Source organism: Falco biarmicus, chromosome 6, assembly GCF_023638135.1.
Source record: "Falco biarmicus isolate bFalBia1 chromosome 6, bFalBia1.pri, whole genome shotgun sequence".
Classification (NCBI taxonomy): domain Eukaryota; kingdom Metazoa; phylum Chordata; class Aves; order Falconiformes; family Falconidae; genus Falco; species Falco biarmicus.
In genome coordinates this window covers 12,708,855-12,726,472 of record NC_079293.1, presented here as the reverse complement: position 1 = coordinate 12,726,472, position 17,618 = coordinate 12,708,855, and the positions used below count along the sequence as shown (strand labels likewise).

At 36.6% G+C, this 17,618-nt stretch overlaps 1 protein-coding gene across 7 annotated transcripts in view; it reads left to right on the top strand.

Moving 5' to 3' along the window:
• Positions 1-15,878, top strand: part of FAM135A (family with sequence similarity 135 member A) — a 99,548-nt gene extending 83,670 nt beyond the window's left edge. For 6 of the 7 annotated variants that reach the window (XM_056342795.1, XM_056342794.1, XM_056342798.1 and 3 more), the window contains 4 exons: positions 868-1,019; positions 2,991-3,101; positions 13,263-13,376; positions 14,117-15,878. In XM_056342795.1, coding sequence (XP_056198770.1) covers positions 868-1,019; positions 2,991-3,101; positions 13,263-13,376; positions 14,117-14,322 — 583 coding nt within the window. In that variant the 3' untranslated portion in view covers positions 14,323-15,878. Of the gene's footprint in view, positions 1-867; positions 1,020-2,990; positions 3,102-13,262; positions 13,377-14,116 lie in introns of those variants that run through there. The other variant, XM_056342796.1, reaches the window with a different exon arrangement.
• Positions 15,879-17,618: the final 1,740 nt, after the last annotated feature.

Here is a 17,618-nt window from a genome sequence, read left to right as displayed (position 1 = left end):
AGTCGTTTCTGCTGTATCTTCTTTAAGTCAGTGCCTAGGATGATGTGGGGTCCTTACCTCAGCAGGGATTTAAGTATAACTGCATAATAACTAGACTTGCTTGATTGTTTAGTGTCTCTTCTAAAGAAATGCTTTGTGCAGACTTGTGGATACAACAGTAGGAACCTCAGATTAAGTAATTATTCTTAGATACATGAAGCTAAAGAGTCCCATCCCTCTTTCCCGTTAACTTGCTTAACCAGGGAAACGACTACATGTAATATTCTCCTGGCAGACAGATATTCTTCAGTTGTCTCACTCAAACTGAAATCACTTCTTTTGGTCCAACAGATTTTATATGTTGCTTCTATTTTAAAATAATCAGATTCAGTTAAGTAATGGTTTTCCCCCTTACAGGAGTACCTTTGGAATCCTTCTCCACTAGGTTGTTTCAGTAACTTTCATGCATTTATCACACTGAATGCCATCACATGCCAAAGTAGTGATTTATTCCGTCATAAAATATTCACTCATAAAATATTTTCTGAATATTTGGTGCTAAAGGAAGTACACCCAGAAATAATCTTGGGTTTGGGTGGGAGATGCTGCTGGAAGGATGGTTGGGTTTTACTAGCTTTTCAAGAACAATGTATAAACTAATTCTGGAGGAGCTCAGAACATGTGTGTAACGAGTTTGTGCAGCTTGAGAGATATGGATGAGCTATGTTTTCTGTGTGACATAAAATACAGGCTTCTGAATGCAAACTTTTCATTCATTTTTTTCTTATGCTCTTTCAACATTTTATGACACGTTTTATTTTTCTCTGTTTAAAAGAAAAAAGATTGCCATCAAGTTCTATGTTATACTGTTTTTTTCTTTTTAAACAGCTTTATTGGACACTCACTGGGTAATTTAATAATCCGTTCAGTGCTCACAAGACCTCGATTTAAGTATTACCTCAACAAACTTCATACCTTCCTGTCTTTGTCTGGACCACATCTTGGTACCCTCTACAACAGCAGTGCTCTTGTTAATACAGGTAAAGTATTATTTTTAGGAGTATAAATTTAGGGGAGATTCTAACTTTGAAATGCCCTTAGTGCACATTTCTGCATTACTTTGATTATAAAAAAGTGCACATTTCACTGTCGTAAGAAAAGAGTTCTGAAAATAAAGTATCAATAGAAGGATGTGCAAGATTGACATAAGCATTTTCCATTACGTTTGATTCAGGTTTTCTGTTACACCATAAATAAACTCCAGTTTTAATATGTTGAGCTCAATTTATTATAAACCAAATTTTAATACACTTAATCTGCAAAACAAGTAGGTAAGATGCATTAAAATAATTCTGAACTACTAGTAGTGTCTTTTCTCTCTCAGAAACGTCTTGCAACCTGCAGCGTATTTCTGCAGATGTGTTTGTACCTTATGAACGTCTGTTTTTCCAAAGATAAAATGTAGCTCTAGGAGAACTTGTAGAAACTGCTGACTTTTGAAGTAAAGGTTGGAAAATACTTTCAGATAGCATCGAATTTTTAAATGAAAACTTGTTTTGGAGATTACCACCTATCTTGGAGGCCCCAAACCCAAACTGAATAACACTTATTTTCACTAAATAGAAATATGCTTATGCTCCAAAAATCACGGATTACTTTGTTTAGTGCCAGTTCATTTATTGATTGTTATACGTTTCGTACAAAAATGAGGAGGAAAACAATTAATTCACATGTGCTGAGCTTAAGTGGACAGGAATTGGTGGCTATCTGGAGCTATTGTTGGAGTTCATAAAAGCAGAGGGAACGTGAGAGCTCTTTGAATTTGGTTGAGATGGTGCTGTTTATAGCCCTGAATACACCACCGTTGAGGTTACGTCAAGATTAAGACATCTACAATAGAACTCACTATGGGCATCTACTGGGCGTTTAACCTAGAATATCTGTAGACAGTTTCTTTCAGGTATTTTCATCTGTAGCTGAATCTCACCCAAATCACCCCAAATGCTAGCATTACTTTGCTTTTAGAAATTGTTTTCCAGGATATGGGAAGCAGGGCTGTTTTCTTGTTTATGTAATCACCAGCAAATGACTTTCAGTTAACTTAAGTTTAACTTATCAATATCAATATCAACTTAACAATATCAAAGTATAATCCGGAATATATTCACTGAAAAAAAAAAAAGAATTTCTGGAATATTTAATGTCTTTTATAGTTCAAGACTATACAAAACATCCTTTTCATGTAATAGTCTTCCTCTACATTTCAGACACTTGTAAGATTTTTGGAAAATTCCAAGATAGTAATAAGTAATGGGTATTGAAGTCTAAATCGCTATACTGTACATATGCATTAATATCTGCCAATAAATTGCATTTTAAAAGGTAACTGTTTCTCTGAGAGTTGAATCAACATATAAAGAGATTCTTGAGGCTATAAGGGCTTGATGCCTACTACCAAAAGAATGCTTGGCAAGGGAGGTAAGGTTTTCTGAAACGTCAGCTGCTTGGCTCATTGACTAATTAGGAGGGTACAGCATCACAGAAAATGTTATGCTATGGTATTCTTCCAAGAAAATTCTGCTTCCTTTTTTCAAGCTATATGTAATGAATTTGGTGGTTCTACAAAGTTATTTTTAGAAATCTGAGAAGTAAATGCTTATTTATTGCTACATATTTGGACATTAAAATGTTCTGTTACTCTGAAAATCATTGAAATAGAGTTTGTATATTGCCTTACAGCTAACGTAGTCATATATCTTTGCTTCTTGCAAGTATAGTTACTTTTTGTAGGCAGGCTTGTACATTAGCGGAAATAACGGCCCTCATGCTTTTTTATATATAGAGAGAGGAGAGAATAATGAACAAAAATTTAAAATGTTTCTGGGCTTGAAAATGCTGACATGAAAAATAAGATTAATATGTAAGAGGCTAAATAGATAGATTTTACATATGTTTAATTAGGGTTTGTATTTTATTGTGGCTCTATACTCATGTTGTACCTAACAATGCAGGACTGTGGTTTATGCAGAAGTGGAAGAAATCTGGTTCTTTATTGCAATTGACATGTCGAGACCATTCAGATCCACGACAAACATTCTTATACAAACTTAGTAAAAAAGCAGGTAAGCTTTGTTAATACTTCTCTTTTAAAGGCTGCTGTATATAAATGTGAATAGGAAAGGTAAAAAAAAAATATGTTTCCAACAAGCTCCTGTTTCAGTTTATTTAAGAGTTACTTTGGCTTCAGTCCCATATTCTTCAACTAAACTTCAACTGTTTGTAAACCATTTCTGTTGCGGAGGTGGACCATTGCTTTGAGACTTTCCTTCCTGAGTGGAATTTCTGAGTGCAGCCACTACACTGATAGATCTGTATATCTATATCAGCTTCCTCTTGAACCACTGAAGCTAGTGATTTCAGTGTGATAAGTCAATTACATTAATTTAGAATTACCTGTTTATGTATCTGTCTTATCTAGTTTATAAATTTAAAATTCTGCTTTAAATTTTGCTGACTTGTCTTTTGTTACCTCAGTAAGATTATCAGGGAAAACAAAAACTCACTTTGATAAAGGAAGGAGAAGTTGTATTTAGCATAACAGCTAAAAAACAGATTAGATTACTCATATCAATCATACAGTTTTCTCTGGTTTCAATATTCTTATTTCAGCTGTTGGCTGAGAGCCGGTTTTGCTAGTGAATAATGTGCCAGGTGGGGGTGGTTACCATTACGCATTGTAAAGTTACTGAGAATGGATCTGACAGGTATTTCTGCATGGGTGTCAGCCAAGCAATTGTGGAGCCAGAGATGCTCAGAGTGTTTTGTGAAAAATGCAGGCACGTTTCTCCATCGAAATATTTGTAGTTGTCACAGCTGAAATTCTGTTGAGAGCAAAGCAGTACCAAGATACGGGCAGGAAAAGACTGACCTCTAGCTCTTGAGATGTTCAAATATAAAACTTAGAAGACTTGGAAGAAGCAGAAAAGAATAATGAGTGAGGAGAAAAATCATGGATAAGATATGAGTGTTGATCAAAAACTGATTTTTAGAAGAATGTGGGATTCCCCCCCCCTTCAAAATCTACTATCACAAAGTGATTTTGTTGCTGATAAGGTAATATTTAAGGCTGAACTGCTATTTAGAGGAGAGCAACTGAAGTCCTCTCAGTCTAGCTTTGCAGTCATTTGAAAATAAATGTTTGATCCTAAACAGAAGTTATGAGCTTCTGAGAAGTTACACAGTGGATGCTGAGCCTGTGAGACCTATGTTATAGACATAATCATTTGGCTTTAAAGAATGTGGTGTTCCTGGGTTTTATGTGTGTATATCTCAGCACATCTAGAGACACTGCTATTTGAGTGTCTGGAATATCTGTTCCGGAAATAACAACATACTTTCTTGACAGACCTCTATATGACAGGCTTTCTGGAAGACCTGAATAGCATTGTCTGAAGACTCACAATGTGTTTCAGACTTTGCTCTCCATAAACTGTAGAGGGAGCCTAAAAGTTTTAGTGCTCAGTTTCCCCTTTCTAACTCCTTACTGAAGAGATAGAAAGAGCTGCAAGCTGGGCCACAGCCTCATACACCATCTTGTTTCCAGGTCTTTCAGTGAGCTTGGTGTGAGAGAGAAGGAAAGTTTGGGGGAGAAGGAGAGAGAAAGAGATGAAAGTTTGATAATTTTGTTTAAGGAGAAAAGGAAGCAAGCTTTACACTTCCCTAAAAGAGAAGAAAGAAAGTTTTCCTTTAAGGGGTGAGCTAATATATGTATGTACACTGGAGGTGTTGGTGTCTTTAGCTCTTGATATCTGTTTCTGTCCTGCCATACCTTGCTCATTCGATGGGCGTACAGTATTGGCTGTGCTTGACTCTCAAACACCAGATGAGAGGAGTTTGGGATTCCCCCGACTATATGGTTTCTCTTTTCAGATTTTAGATTCAGAGAATTTGCATAGTGTTCTCTACAGGGATTCCAAACATAGGTGATCCCAGAAATCGCTTTTCTCTAGGCTACATGCAAGAGACTGACAACACTGTTGAGGAGTATAGCCCTGAATTTTCAACTTCTGTTGATTTTTGTAATTTTATAGGAAAATAAGAGTCTAACATGAAGAAACATCTGTTGCTATTCAATGTGGTGCCTTCTTCAGATGTTGGCTTTGCAGCTGGGAAAATCCCCAAGGCAGCAAAATGTGCTGCTATTTCAACTCCTCTGTGATCTAGTTGGTTTCCAGATCATCCCTAAAACTGACTGTGGATCCAGCAGGTTATGTTTTGAGGGTCTGGGTCTTGGCCGCAGTGTTATATGGTGGTTTGTGACACTAGTTCTCAAATCTGCCAGAGAACATACCTGTTAAACATACCCTGTTAAACACATCATCTTGTTACTTAACCCCAAAATGGATGAAGTTCCTGATTTCTCTTGGTCATTGTGGGTGAAAGTACAGTTGACTGTGTCCTCTTCCACCCTTCCAAAGAAGCTCCACTAAGCACTGATGCGTAGTGCTATTCAGAAATGAGACTTTTGCTCGTATCTGTTCTCTGTTCTGAATCCTGGAATAGGGATTCAGAATAAAATATCAGAATAAAAATATCATGAACATCAGAAGTGTTGCAGTCATGAACACATATCTAATAACTCCTTTTTGGTGCTGCTCTTATCATAGCAACACATCTAGAAGGATCTTTGACAAACATTTTTACCAGTCTTGCTTTTTCTTCCAAGTTTGGGACCAGGCTGGGCTTCATGGCTGGATGGTCACCTCAGGCTCTTGAATCTCATAGTCAGAAGCAGCACCAGCTACCTTCTCTGCCACTCTCAAAATTTTTGGACTTTTTATCTTCCCAGAAATCTCTCTCAAAAGAAGCTGTTTGGAGAGGGGGTTTAATGCTTTAATGCTGGGGGCTTATAAAATACTCTGTCAGGAGAAGCAAACTTTATATGTAACTGCAAAAAGAAGAATTCTGAGTCTGATGAGCATATGCAGAGTCTCACCTAACAATAGTTTAAGACTTTAAAAGAACCTTTGCAACTGAAAAATGATAAAAATATCATGAATAAATCCCTCCCATCTATATCATGGAGCTCTTCCTTTGTACAGTGTAACTGGGTCTGTCATTACTTGCTGAAGGAATGGTGACCCAGAACTTGCTCTTCTCAGTTTAAGTTCTCTACCTCAGTTTTTCTGCACTGTAAAAATCTGATAAGATTTTTTTTAAAGCAGCCAGTAAAAAACATAGGTTTTCCTAACAGTTACAGTTGTTACAGTGCTGCTATTTGTATATTATAGTTCATCCTTTGATAGGAGTGAATGGTAATTATTCAGTTCTAAAACAAAAGCTGAAACTGTTACATATATGTGGTCTGTACTCAAGCCGTAGATGCTTATTATCATTAGTTGTGATCTGATTATTTTTTGTTTCTTTTAAAAATAGCTGGTACCAACTTGAGTTTGTTATTTGCCAGAAAACTTGGTGTAAATTGGCTAATGTGTTATGTTGTACCTGGGAAGTGTAACTATATGCAGGAATAGTGATTCATCTGAGTGACAAAAGTTGCATTACAACAAGTTGCTGTTGCTGTCATTAATGTTGTCAGTGTCCTCTAAATTAAAAGGGAATGCGTTCACCGCAACATAGGTATCTATGATTTAGAATGGGTTCATTGGATCGTTCTTTCAGAGGTACACCCAGGTAAGAGTGTTGTTTGCAGAATTTCCTCAGATCTAGTATTGGAGCCACAGTAGCTCTCATTTAGCAAGTGAACACTGAGAGCACTGAAGTTTCATTTTCAATTAATTTGTCAAGGCAGAATAGCATGTAACTTATTTTAACAATTCTCTATCTGTTTCTGGTGTATAAATAGGAATTGACTCTTAAAATTGTAAATGCCTTTTGAAATGGTTGATTCATTAAATTATAGCAAATGACAAGTAATGATGGTTAACTAAGTGTCTGCTTTTCTAACTCTTTCTATAGCATTGTATTGGTTCATCTGTTAACTAGTTCTGCTTTTATGCACTTAATAGAGTGTTACAGTTGTAGAATGTTTTTTTAAAAGTACAGTACAACTCTTTCGTTGCCCAGCTATTGAGCTTGTTAAAGCAGAATGAGTGACTTTAAAAAGTCAGCTTGTCAAAGCAAACTTAAGCACACATATATTACCTTCAGGTTTCAGAATTATGAAAACATAAGAATTTTTCAGGCCATTTATGCTATGAGAATAAATCTTTATTTCAGAGAATACTAGCAGGTAGTGGGAAGAAACTGAAACGTAAATATTTGGCAATTCTAATTGGATTGTTGTTTTTATTTAAAAAATGTAGATGTTTTCATTCTGGACTTGATGATTCAAAATTCTAGGAAGTTAGAAGTATTTTCTCTTTTGAAATTATCATTGCTAATAACTGCTAAGGAGCAAAATCTGACCTTACTTGCTTATAAGGAAAAAAAGGCAATAGGATTATTTATTCAGAATGAAAAAAAAAGAGTTAAAGTGTATGCTGTTTCTTGAATTGTAAGTTACTTTAAGCACTGGTCACTGTATGTTAGCAGTTGAGGTATTTGTGCCATCTTTTATCCAGTGAAAAAAATCAGTTTCATGATGTTGCTTCTTCATAATGATAATGGTTAGAATTATGTTCTTTGACAATAATCTCCTTGAAATCTGCTTGTCATGCCTTCAGCAGCTACAACCTGTCTGGTAATTTCTGGAGATCTTGGAAATTATTATTAATTTCGTACTGTGATGAGAAATTACACCAGGTTGCCAGCTATGAGAACATGTGTTCAATACAAACACAGTTGTAGTTGCACAGATGAAAAAATACATGAGAATTTCTGCATTATATGTAAATAGTGTTTTGTGTTGTTGTATTATGGATTCAATGAAAAGTAAGGGTTTCATTTTTTTTATTTACTTAAGATTTTTAGACACAAAAATAAAAATTAGGTAGTTTTCTATTTTTCTGATTGCTTGGCTTTAAGATGTTAGCATGGTCTATGCACTTAGCAGAAATTACTACTTTTTGTAACTGAACAGTTGACATTTGCCATAAAGCTTATTAGGCAGACCAGTCCTTAAAGGGATAACTGGGAATGAATTAAGTATTATTTGAAACCAGTGAGTTGTGCAGCATGATTCAGTGACAAGTTCTGGAATTTACACAGCTTCTGATCTCTGTTTTCACTTAGTCTATTGGTATACTTAAGTATTTTCTACAAGCAATAACTGCACCTTCATGTTTACTTTCTAACATCAAATGTAAAAATCAGCTAGCTTATGAAATGCCAACTGATTTTTTGTCTGAATCACTAAAATAATAATGATCAGAAGTTTTTTCTTTTAAGGAAGGATATGCATTTGATCAATATATTCAAACACATAATTGATTCCATTTGGAGCACATTGTAATTTTTGTCTGCAGTAGTAGAAAGGCAGTAGCTCCAGTGAAAAAGAAGATGCTTTCAGGTGTAGCTTGAGCACTGTCCCAAGCACTTCTCCCAGCTTCTCTAATTCAGTTTGTTTTGTGCAGGGTAAACAAGCAAAGCTCTTCTATTTTTTCCTTCTTCAGTTAGAATATTTTGCTTCTTACCTTATTTACATTTTATACTTGGCTAGTTACATTCTTCATAAAAATTAAAATATTCCGGGGAGTCCAGGAAAATAAAGTGTAAATTCTTGATTTGTAGCTATTGCCACCCAACAAATTGCACTTTCTTGTTTGTGGTACTTAAGATAGTAATTTTTATGAGTTCAGAGACCCTGCCTTATACGTTAAGGAGTTAGCATTGAGAAAACGGTTTCATTTATGTGTAAGCTTTTTTTGATGATCTCATTGTCTAAGAAAAGTGTCCATGACATGTAACATTTGGCTTTAGTTTGGTTTCAAACAAGACTTTCGTGTGTGAATGCTTGTTTAGAATGCCAGTACACTGGTCAGTACAAGTATTAAAAACAAGGAATCCAGTTCCATTAGTTGGGCTTTGCCTGCAGAAACTTTAACTTGTCAGTCACCTGAAACAGCGTTAACTGAAGACTGTGGAAGTAGATCCCAATTTGATAGAAATTGTGGTTGAAGATTTGCATTAAAGGACTTGGCAAGTAGACTGACTCGAAACTTAGGACATTCTCCTATAAAGAACAATTAATGTGTTTCAAAATAATGACTTGCTGAGACAGGTGTCCATAAAGCAAACCTCAAAACGCTGTTTTCTGTCCCAGCTATGAATTGCTTGCTCACTGGCAGGAGCTCTTCCTGCAACAAACTTTGGACCTGCAAGTTTTTCTACCTCAGCTTTAGTTCTGCACTTTTTTAAAGTTCCATTTCTCGGCTGTAGAATATGCCCACATTAGCACTCAGGAACGCATTGAGAAGCGCATCTTTTCATGACCCCTGTTTACTTCAGAACACAATGAATGAGCTTTAGCAGCCTACGCATGTTGCATCCACAGGTCTAGACTAGAGCTAGTCCAAAGTAAACTCTCCTGAAAATGGGCATTATGATGGATGAGGGATTCCTAATACCAGCAGGTTTGCTTTAGTTCTGTTCCTCTTACGCCACAGAGTTCACAAATGTGAATGCACAGCCATAGTCTCTTCCAGGATGTTTTTGTGCTTACGTAGGTAGGCTTAGATTCATGTCTTAGTACTTCCAAAGATCTTGATCAGTGGAATTCTGATGTGCTTATTTATTGCCTTATTTCCCCCCCCTTTAAAAATGTTTTTTTCTAATTTTTCTAATCTCAGAAGTGAGGAAAAAAACTTCTCTTTTGGTTTTCATTTACATCCATGTTAACAGCAGATCAGCAGTGAAATAAGCATGGCTGACATTTTTTCTTCTTTGAGATACCTATTATGTACAGGATGTCAGCTTAGCTTACTTGATGCCGTTTGGCTTTGTGGAGTGAAAAAGCATTTCAGCTCTTGGCTTGAGGGGAGTGCCTGTTTACAACTCATGATGAGGATGAGACTAGAACTGAAATAGCACCCCTGTTGGTAGCGTGGCATGGAGACTAACCTAATCGGTTCTGCTACGAGGAAGGACTTCCCAGCTCTCAGTAGCTCTATTCCATCAATATTGGAAGAATCTCTTCGGTTTTATAGCATCTGGAGGGAAGTTCTTTAAAGTAAAATCTTCAAGGCAGAGTTTTAGGGGACGTGAAACTCGTGAGTTGACATAAATCTAGCTCCCTAATCAGTCTTCTTGTGGGACTGAAGCTGTAAGCCTGAGCTTCCTTGCATCTGTATTGTGGCATCTTGAGACGTCAGTTGGCTCAGGATCTCAACGCTTGAATTTTTGGGGCACGATTCTAGTTGTGATGTGTTAACTTCACAAAGCAGCGTGGAAGACCAACTGCAGGAGATGACAGCCTTCCAGGGCGCAATTTTTGAAGTCCCTATTTCCAGACTGCAGATCCCTATTTTCAAAGAAGTATATAAATGGACAGAATTGTAGAAGACGTTGGGAGTATCATACCTGGAAAAAAACTGAGACGTTTCCTTCAAGTCAAAGCAACCGGGTATGACCCTGAGCGACCTGATCTAACATCGGAGTTGGCCTTGCTTTGCGCAAGTGGGTAGGTAGGATCAAATGATCGCCAAAGGCAACCACTTAATTTGGTACAGTTTAGCACTGTGCACTTCCATATTGGAGGTCATTTTATGCCTCTGTCCTGAGTAGTCCCAGAGCCTGTCTGGAAACCAGAAAGCATGCTGTTGAACACCAAGCAGTTCCTTCTCATTGACAAATGGTTTGAGTTATTTTATGCTGTAGAAATCCAAGGGGTTGCTAGGCTCTGTATATTTATATACACCATTATGGTGCCTCTCTTTCTCATCCATACAGTCATATGTGGTCTATATATATATATCACATGAACCGTGTCAGAATAAACAACTTCCAGACTTCAGACATGGGCTTTTTCCTTCAAAATAGGCACAAAGAGCCATCCAAAGAAAAATCATCCAATAATAGTTAAACAATAAAACTCATGCTTATGAAATACCCTGTATGCCTTCTTTGTTTCCACTGAAGAGTTCCCTCAAACACTTTCATAATGAAAGATTCCTGATATTTATTATGCCTAAAATGAAGAGAAGCCCAAGGTGTTATTTTTATGAACCAGAATATAAAGCATAAAAATGAGTCACTGTGACCAGAAGGGGATGCCTAGTATATTAGACTGTAATGTCCTAATCCTGTGGTTTTGGTTTTGGTTTTTTTGTTGGGGGGGGGGGGGGGGGGGGGGGGGTAGGGATTGTATTATATCATGTGAGGATGAAGAGAGTTTAGATGTTGATTGATGTAGACTGATGTTCCTCTAAAGATTCCCCAGGATGCCTCTTCCTTCTTTAGGTTGATTAAAAGATCTAGGCGATCCACATAGAATCATAAAATAGTTTGCATTGAAAGGGATCTTTAAAGGTCATCTGGGCTTCTTTGCACATTTTACATGAATGCTAATGGATATTTCTCTAGGGAAAGCACATATCAAAAAAACTTAATACAAGATAGACAGACTCCCGAGGAATTCACAGAACTATTTATTACAGACTAGCCTGCAGATAATTCCTATTCTTGATTTATTCCAAATGCATTCTTTCCAACTCAGTACAAAGTTTTGGAACTGGCATCTACATCTTTGTGTAAGATGCTGCAGTCATTTTTCATCAGATACCAAATGAAAGAACACTGATTTAGTTGATCCTTTGAGACAGTGTGTGTTTTGCAGTGGGCACAGGCAAAAAATCCAAACAAACCCAAACAGATTCCTTATTTGAAGAGTACTGGAACCAGGATCTGATTTGGATGCATTTTCTGTATGTTTTCATAGATTTACAGAATTACTTTTTTTTAGTCTTCTGTGAAATCTGGGAAGATACATTTACTTCTTCAAATGCTGAAGTTGTTCAGCATTGTTTCTGTAACTTGACTTGGTTTGGAGATGTAGTCTTCATCATATGGTGTGTACAAAATACTCAGAATTAGGAAACCTGAAAAAAGGAGATTTTCACTTCAGGCTCTACTGATGGCTTTAAGAACAGATATGTATTAATACTTAGTATATTGTCCTGGCAGTACAGCTTCTGAAAAGCAGATACTGTCTTTTTCCTACACAATCAGACCTCTTTTTTTAATAAAAGTTTGATTTGTGGAGGTTGACACAGAAAATGCTTGCTGCAGATTCCAAGAAGCAACTTGAAGAATGACTTTAGTTGCAGTACTTCTATAATTCTCAGACTGGACTAGAAACATTTTGTAAGTTAAAAGCTGACAGTTACGGGATCTGACCGTTATTCTCTGGAAATTAAAAGTCAGGCTAATAGCACCAGTGCAAAACTCATTAGCACTGGTGCAGATAGAGTTGGATCAAATCTGCCAATGATAAGATGTAAGCACTTTCCAGTCGAGCTTACCTTTACATATGCCTAAACTGTTTAAGTGTTTTCTGGTTTTGCCTAACAGTTGCCTTTGTATTTAACTGTAGATGGCTATGATATTCATAAGGGGCTGTTCTAAGGCAAAGGCAACCTGTTTTCCTAAAATGCTCCATTGTATTTGGCTTAAAGCAGAAGGACAGCAGCAGAAATCTGCTAAAGCTTTTCACAGAAAACACAGCAAATGTCTTAAGGACTGTAACTCCGTCATCGTCATTACTGGGGGTTCCTACCTTTGCATTGTTGTACTATGAAGTGCTTGTCCAAGAAGTCGGAAGTCTGGGTTTAAATATAAAGGTTTAATTACATGTGGGGAGTCGTACTGGGTGGGCCTCACACCTGTGCTCAGGCTGGCCAAACCTTACAGTGAGGCAGTGCAGAGAGGCACCTACACTAGGTGGCCCGTATCCACTACTTGTTGATGCTAGGAGTTAACCCTGAAGCTGCTATGCTGTTGACTGAAACATCAGTGAAGATGAGGCACCACCTGTCTTTAAGGTTTCTTTAAGCAGCATGGAGGCTTTACTCCCTTCTGTCCACCCAACCAGAAGCTGAGTACTTCATTCCTAAGAAGCGAGATGAAGGTTTGAACCATAACCTGTTTAAATGGAAAACATCACAACTGGGCCATGCCCATATGTATTAAAATACATACAGAGGAAAGGCCAGTACCCAACATCTCATTATTCCGTAGCTCTACCTATTGTAATTGATTTTACTGCCTTTTTGTGCAAGATCTGACAATAAATTGGTACCAAATTTCAGTTGTAAGCCGTTTCGTTATTCTGTGGTAATTGTCGAAGGATTCGTTCTAATAGATAACTTTTTCTCTTTTTCCTGTAGGTCTTCATTACTTCAAAAACATTGTGTTAGTAGGATCTCTGCAGGATCGTTATGTTCCTTATCACTCCGCTCGCATTGAGATGTGTAAAACAGCTTTAAAGGATAAACAATCAGGTAAAAAATATCCTGCAAAATAAACAGGCCACTCAGCTTAAATCTTATAGGTCTCAGATTCATCCCATTTAATTCTGGGTGCTTAGCTGAGGCACCTCTGTTATGTGTTTTGACACTCTGGGTTTACTTTATAGTAACGGTGAGAGAAAATCCATGTGGGAGTTAATTGCTTTCTGGATCTGTCCTGTTCTATTACATGCAGAAGGAGATGAGACTGAATAAATTTCTAGCCGATAGGCTTTTCTGAAAGTTACGTGGATGAACACAGCCCCTGATGTGTTACTTCATGAATAAGGAGGACAAATTGCTTTGATTTTTTGAGGACATCAAGTTGTAGCATTATAGTGTGTGGGCTGTATTTAGTTGAGGCATAGTACTAGCACTGAAAGAAGAAGTGGTTTTCCCATTTTCAGTGATGGCTGGTTGTTGTGTTTACAGTTAAGCACAATTGCATTCTAGCATTATATATTGACAAATAACCTGTATGTAATGTAATAAATTAATACTGATGAGCATGTTTTCACTATAAATATACAAATAATAAAATGCATAGCTTAAAACTATTTCCCAAAACTTCTGGGGAAATTAAATTTCCTCTATATTCTGTCCTTAAGGGAACAACAGCATAACACATACCGTTACCTCTCATGTTCTGGAATGTATTCGTTTTGTGTTAAGTCCAAGGAACTGTTATTTGTTTCTGGTGATTCGGACAGTACAACTTTTCTTTTCCTCTACAGGACCAATTTATGCTGAAATGATCCAGAACCTGCTTCTGCCAGTTCTTCAAAATAAGGATTGTAATTTGGTTCGTTATAATGTAATTAATGCATTACCCAATACAGCAGATTCTCTTATAGGGAGAGCTGCACATATTGCAGTTCTTGATTCAGAAATATTTTTAGAAAAATTCTTTCTTGTTGCTGCCCTAAAATACTTTCAGTAGAGAAAAACATTGTAAGAGACTTGGTTATTACCTCATTAACAGAAGAATTAAATAGTGTGTGGTATTAAAGTATAGCTGCAGCTGTATTTTAAGAGATATTTATACTTTTTATATGGAAGATAATTTATATCATCCACACTAGGGCTTTTTAACATCAACTTTACTTTCTAGGTAATGTGGCTGTGCAATATTTTTTTTTTATTTTGTTCTTTTTACTTTTCTATTACTTTTTTCTTAATTTTGGGTACCTAATTATTTGGAGATTAAAGCACAGTGCATACTTCTGGTTGTTTTATTATTGGCTCTTAGACTACAGAAGTGAATGTTACTTTGCTATATTTTACAAGAGGCTTTAGATGCCAAAATAAATAGGATTTTCAAATTCTGATAAGGTCTTACACATCCAGTTGTTGTATTTTAGCACTGTAGGAAATTTAACTGGAAACACAATGAGCTGCTAAAATACTGGATTTTTGAAAATGAGTGTATCTGTGGGTCTCGCAAAGACCATTACCGAATTATCTGTTCAGATATCACTACAGCTTAACAGTTTTCTACAAATTCATTATCATCATTGTTAAATGTGTTATGCCTGTGGGAATATATTTTCTACTGATCTCAAAAACATGTTAGTTTACATATTCAATTTTATTACTGGAACTTTAGTTTTCAGAAGCAAATGGCAACTAAGGATTTTTGAATGTTTAATAATAGCTGCCTTCAAATAATTGGGGTTTTGCAAACTATATTAAAATTGCTCCTTACTCTCTCAGTTCTTCAGATGAACATGGACAGTTTTACATGAACTTCCTTGTATGTACGTAAAATAAGTAGATGTTATAAATTTCTGCAATACTTTTATGAATTTAAGCAATTTTTAAATATTGTTAAAATGTTTTATTGACTACAAAGTATTGTAAATATAAATCAATACATCTTCAAATGGGACAATATTGTAAACTTGTTTAGTGATCCAGATGTTTTTGATATACAGGAATGTTAAAGGTCTATTGACTTTCTACTGGTGCTGAATAGCATTAAGTTTGGTTTCTCCTTTCTTCCCTTTTCTGTTTCAAACAATAATTCACTAAAGGTGAGGGGAAGAGTTACATGTGCATTCACTAATTGTACACTAATTGTAATGAACATTTTTTGAAAAATATAAATTTGTTGTATAATGCATGTTTATTTTTAGCATTGTGTTATTGCATCTGGTGTTAATAAAATGAACAAATGACTCTAATGGAAACAATTAAAGAAACAGAGATGTTCTGCTAATTACCAAAATTCTGGGGAGGCTTTTTTGTATATAATTGATAATTTTGTATTATTTGAAATTAATATAGCAATAATAGTTTATAATGAAGTGATTTTGCATTTGATATGGTTTGTTGTATAATACAGTCTGTAATTGTTTTTTCTCTGTAGCCTACAAGATGCTCAAATGAGCATCTATAGTTTGGCAATGTACACACTTAAAAGTATTTTATTGGAGTTGTGTTAGGCAAGTCCTTATGACACAAAAATATCCTAAATACATTCCCACTGTAACAATGTCTACTTCTATTAATCATTTTGTATCATGATGGTGCTACTAAGTTCTGAATATTTAAATTATGTTCTGACATCTCATCCGTCTCATTTAACAGTATTATAGTAGTTGGCTAGTGGCTAAATTTTGAATATCAATTTAGGGAGCTATATCTACAGATTTTTCCTTGATTCATGATGAGGAAGTTAAACAGCTCAGTACGTGAGTATTTAGATGTTTCTGACACTGTTGAAAAATGTCTGTCTTCCTGCATCTCTCTGGAAATCTGAAAGTGTAAAGCATGCTTTTGTGATTAGCAAAGCAGAAATAGCCTGGCAAAAATATCCAGGTGTGGTTTTTTTGTTGATTTGGTTTTGTTTGGTTTTGTTGTTGTTTTTTTTTCTTAAACCGTAGATCTCATCCATTTAAGGAGGCTTGAATTTGGTTTGTTCTTTGAGGTGCAGGAAATCATGTCATATTTGCATGTAAGTTTATCAAGGAACAAGGAGAATTAAGATAACGGTAAATTCATTTTCCCTCCCCTTATTTGTATTGCCCAGTGCAGTCCCTTTGTGGTCTGGTAGCCCTCGCAGTACTGTAGCTTTTGTGGGGCTGTTTGACATCTCAAAGTCCCGAAAGAATGTGCTGTAAGACAGTAGTGCGTAGCATGATGACCCCAACATGTCCTTGAACATAAAGTTCATGTTTGCACTTAACAGACTGCATGGTATGCTTGCAGTTGCTTTCTGCACAACACATGCAATCTTGGATGTTTTGGACAACTGTGTACATGTTGCATAGCAAACTCTCCCTACTCCTGAGTATTTCTACCTTCTTTTCACAAGACAGAAATAGGGACTCTTGTGTACATAATGGTGTCATCTGATGCAGTTTCACCCCTCTTTGAAACAGGGCTTCATCTTCTTGTAGTTGGTAGTGACCTCTCCTTTATGCAGGTATTCTACAGCAGCTTGAAAGAGAATTACGCTGCTTACAGAATGAGATGAAAATTAAGGTCTAAACATTTCTTTAGAAAGCTGCTAGCCTTTTGTTTCCTGAAGGCAGTAGGCTTGCTACTGTTACCTCACAAAGCTCTCCGCAATGTTAGTAGGAGGTCACCACATAAAATGAGATAGTGTCTGAAATTTTGTTTGAATCTTCCATTAAAATTAAACTTTCTGATCCCTGTAGATCTAGAGATTGCTATTAACTTGGAAAAAGAGCTCATGTCCTACTGTGGAAATCGCCAGGATTGCAGCAGAACCAAGAGATTTTACGTTGATGGAAAACTTACTCTGTAACCACAAAACACCCTGCGTTCCACGCCCATCGTGCAGCCCTGGCTGGGTGTGCTGGTCAGATAACCAAGGTTCTTGACGTGGTCAGAGAGAGGAGGAGGCATCTAGGCACAATGGGCAGGCTTGCGGGCTGGGGCAGTGCTGGCTGCAGTACATCCCATGGCCAGCTTATGTTCGACTCCTGTGAATTGACCTGCTGGATTGTGCTAGCTCCAAGGCAAGGCTTTTATTCCCCACTTCTTAGAACAGCAAAGCAAAATACGGTGTTGTTTGAGTCCTCACAAGGCAAGCTGCAGTGTAGGAGGTAGGAGATAAGTGATCATAAACAGCGGGGGGGGAACAAACAAACAAACCCCATTGCGTTTAACCATAAAGTGCAGAATTCATGCATTGTGTGCCACATTGGTATTTACCAGTGTTCAGATTTATTACCTCCTCAGCCACAAGATCTAGAAATACATAATTCA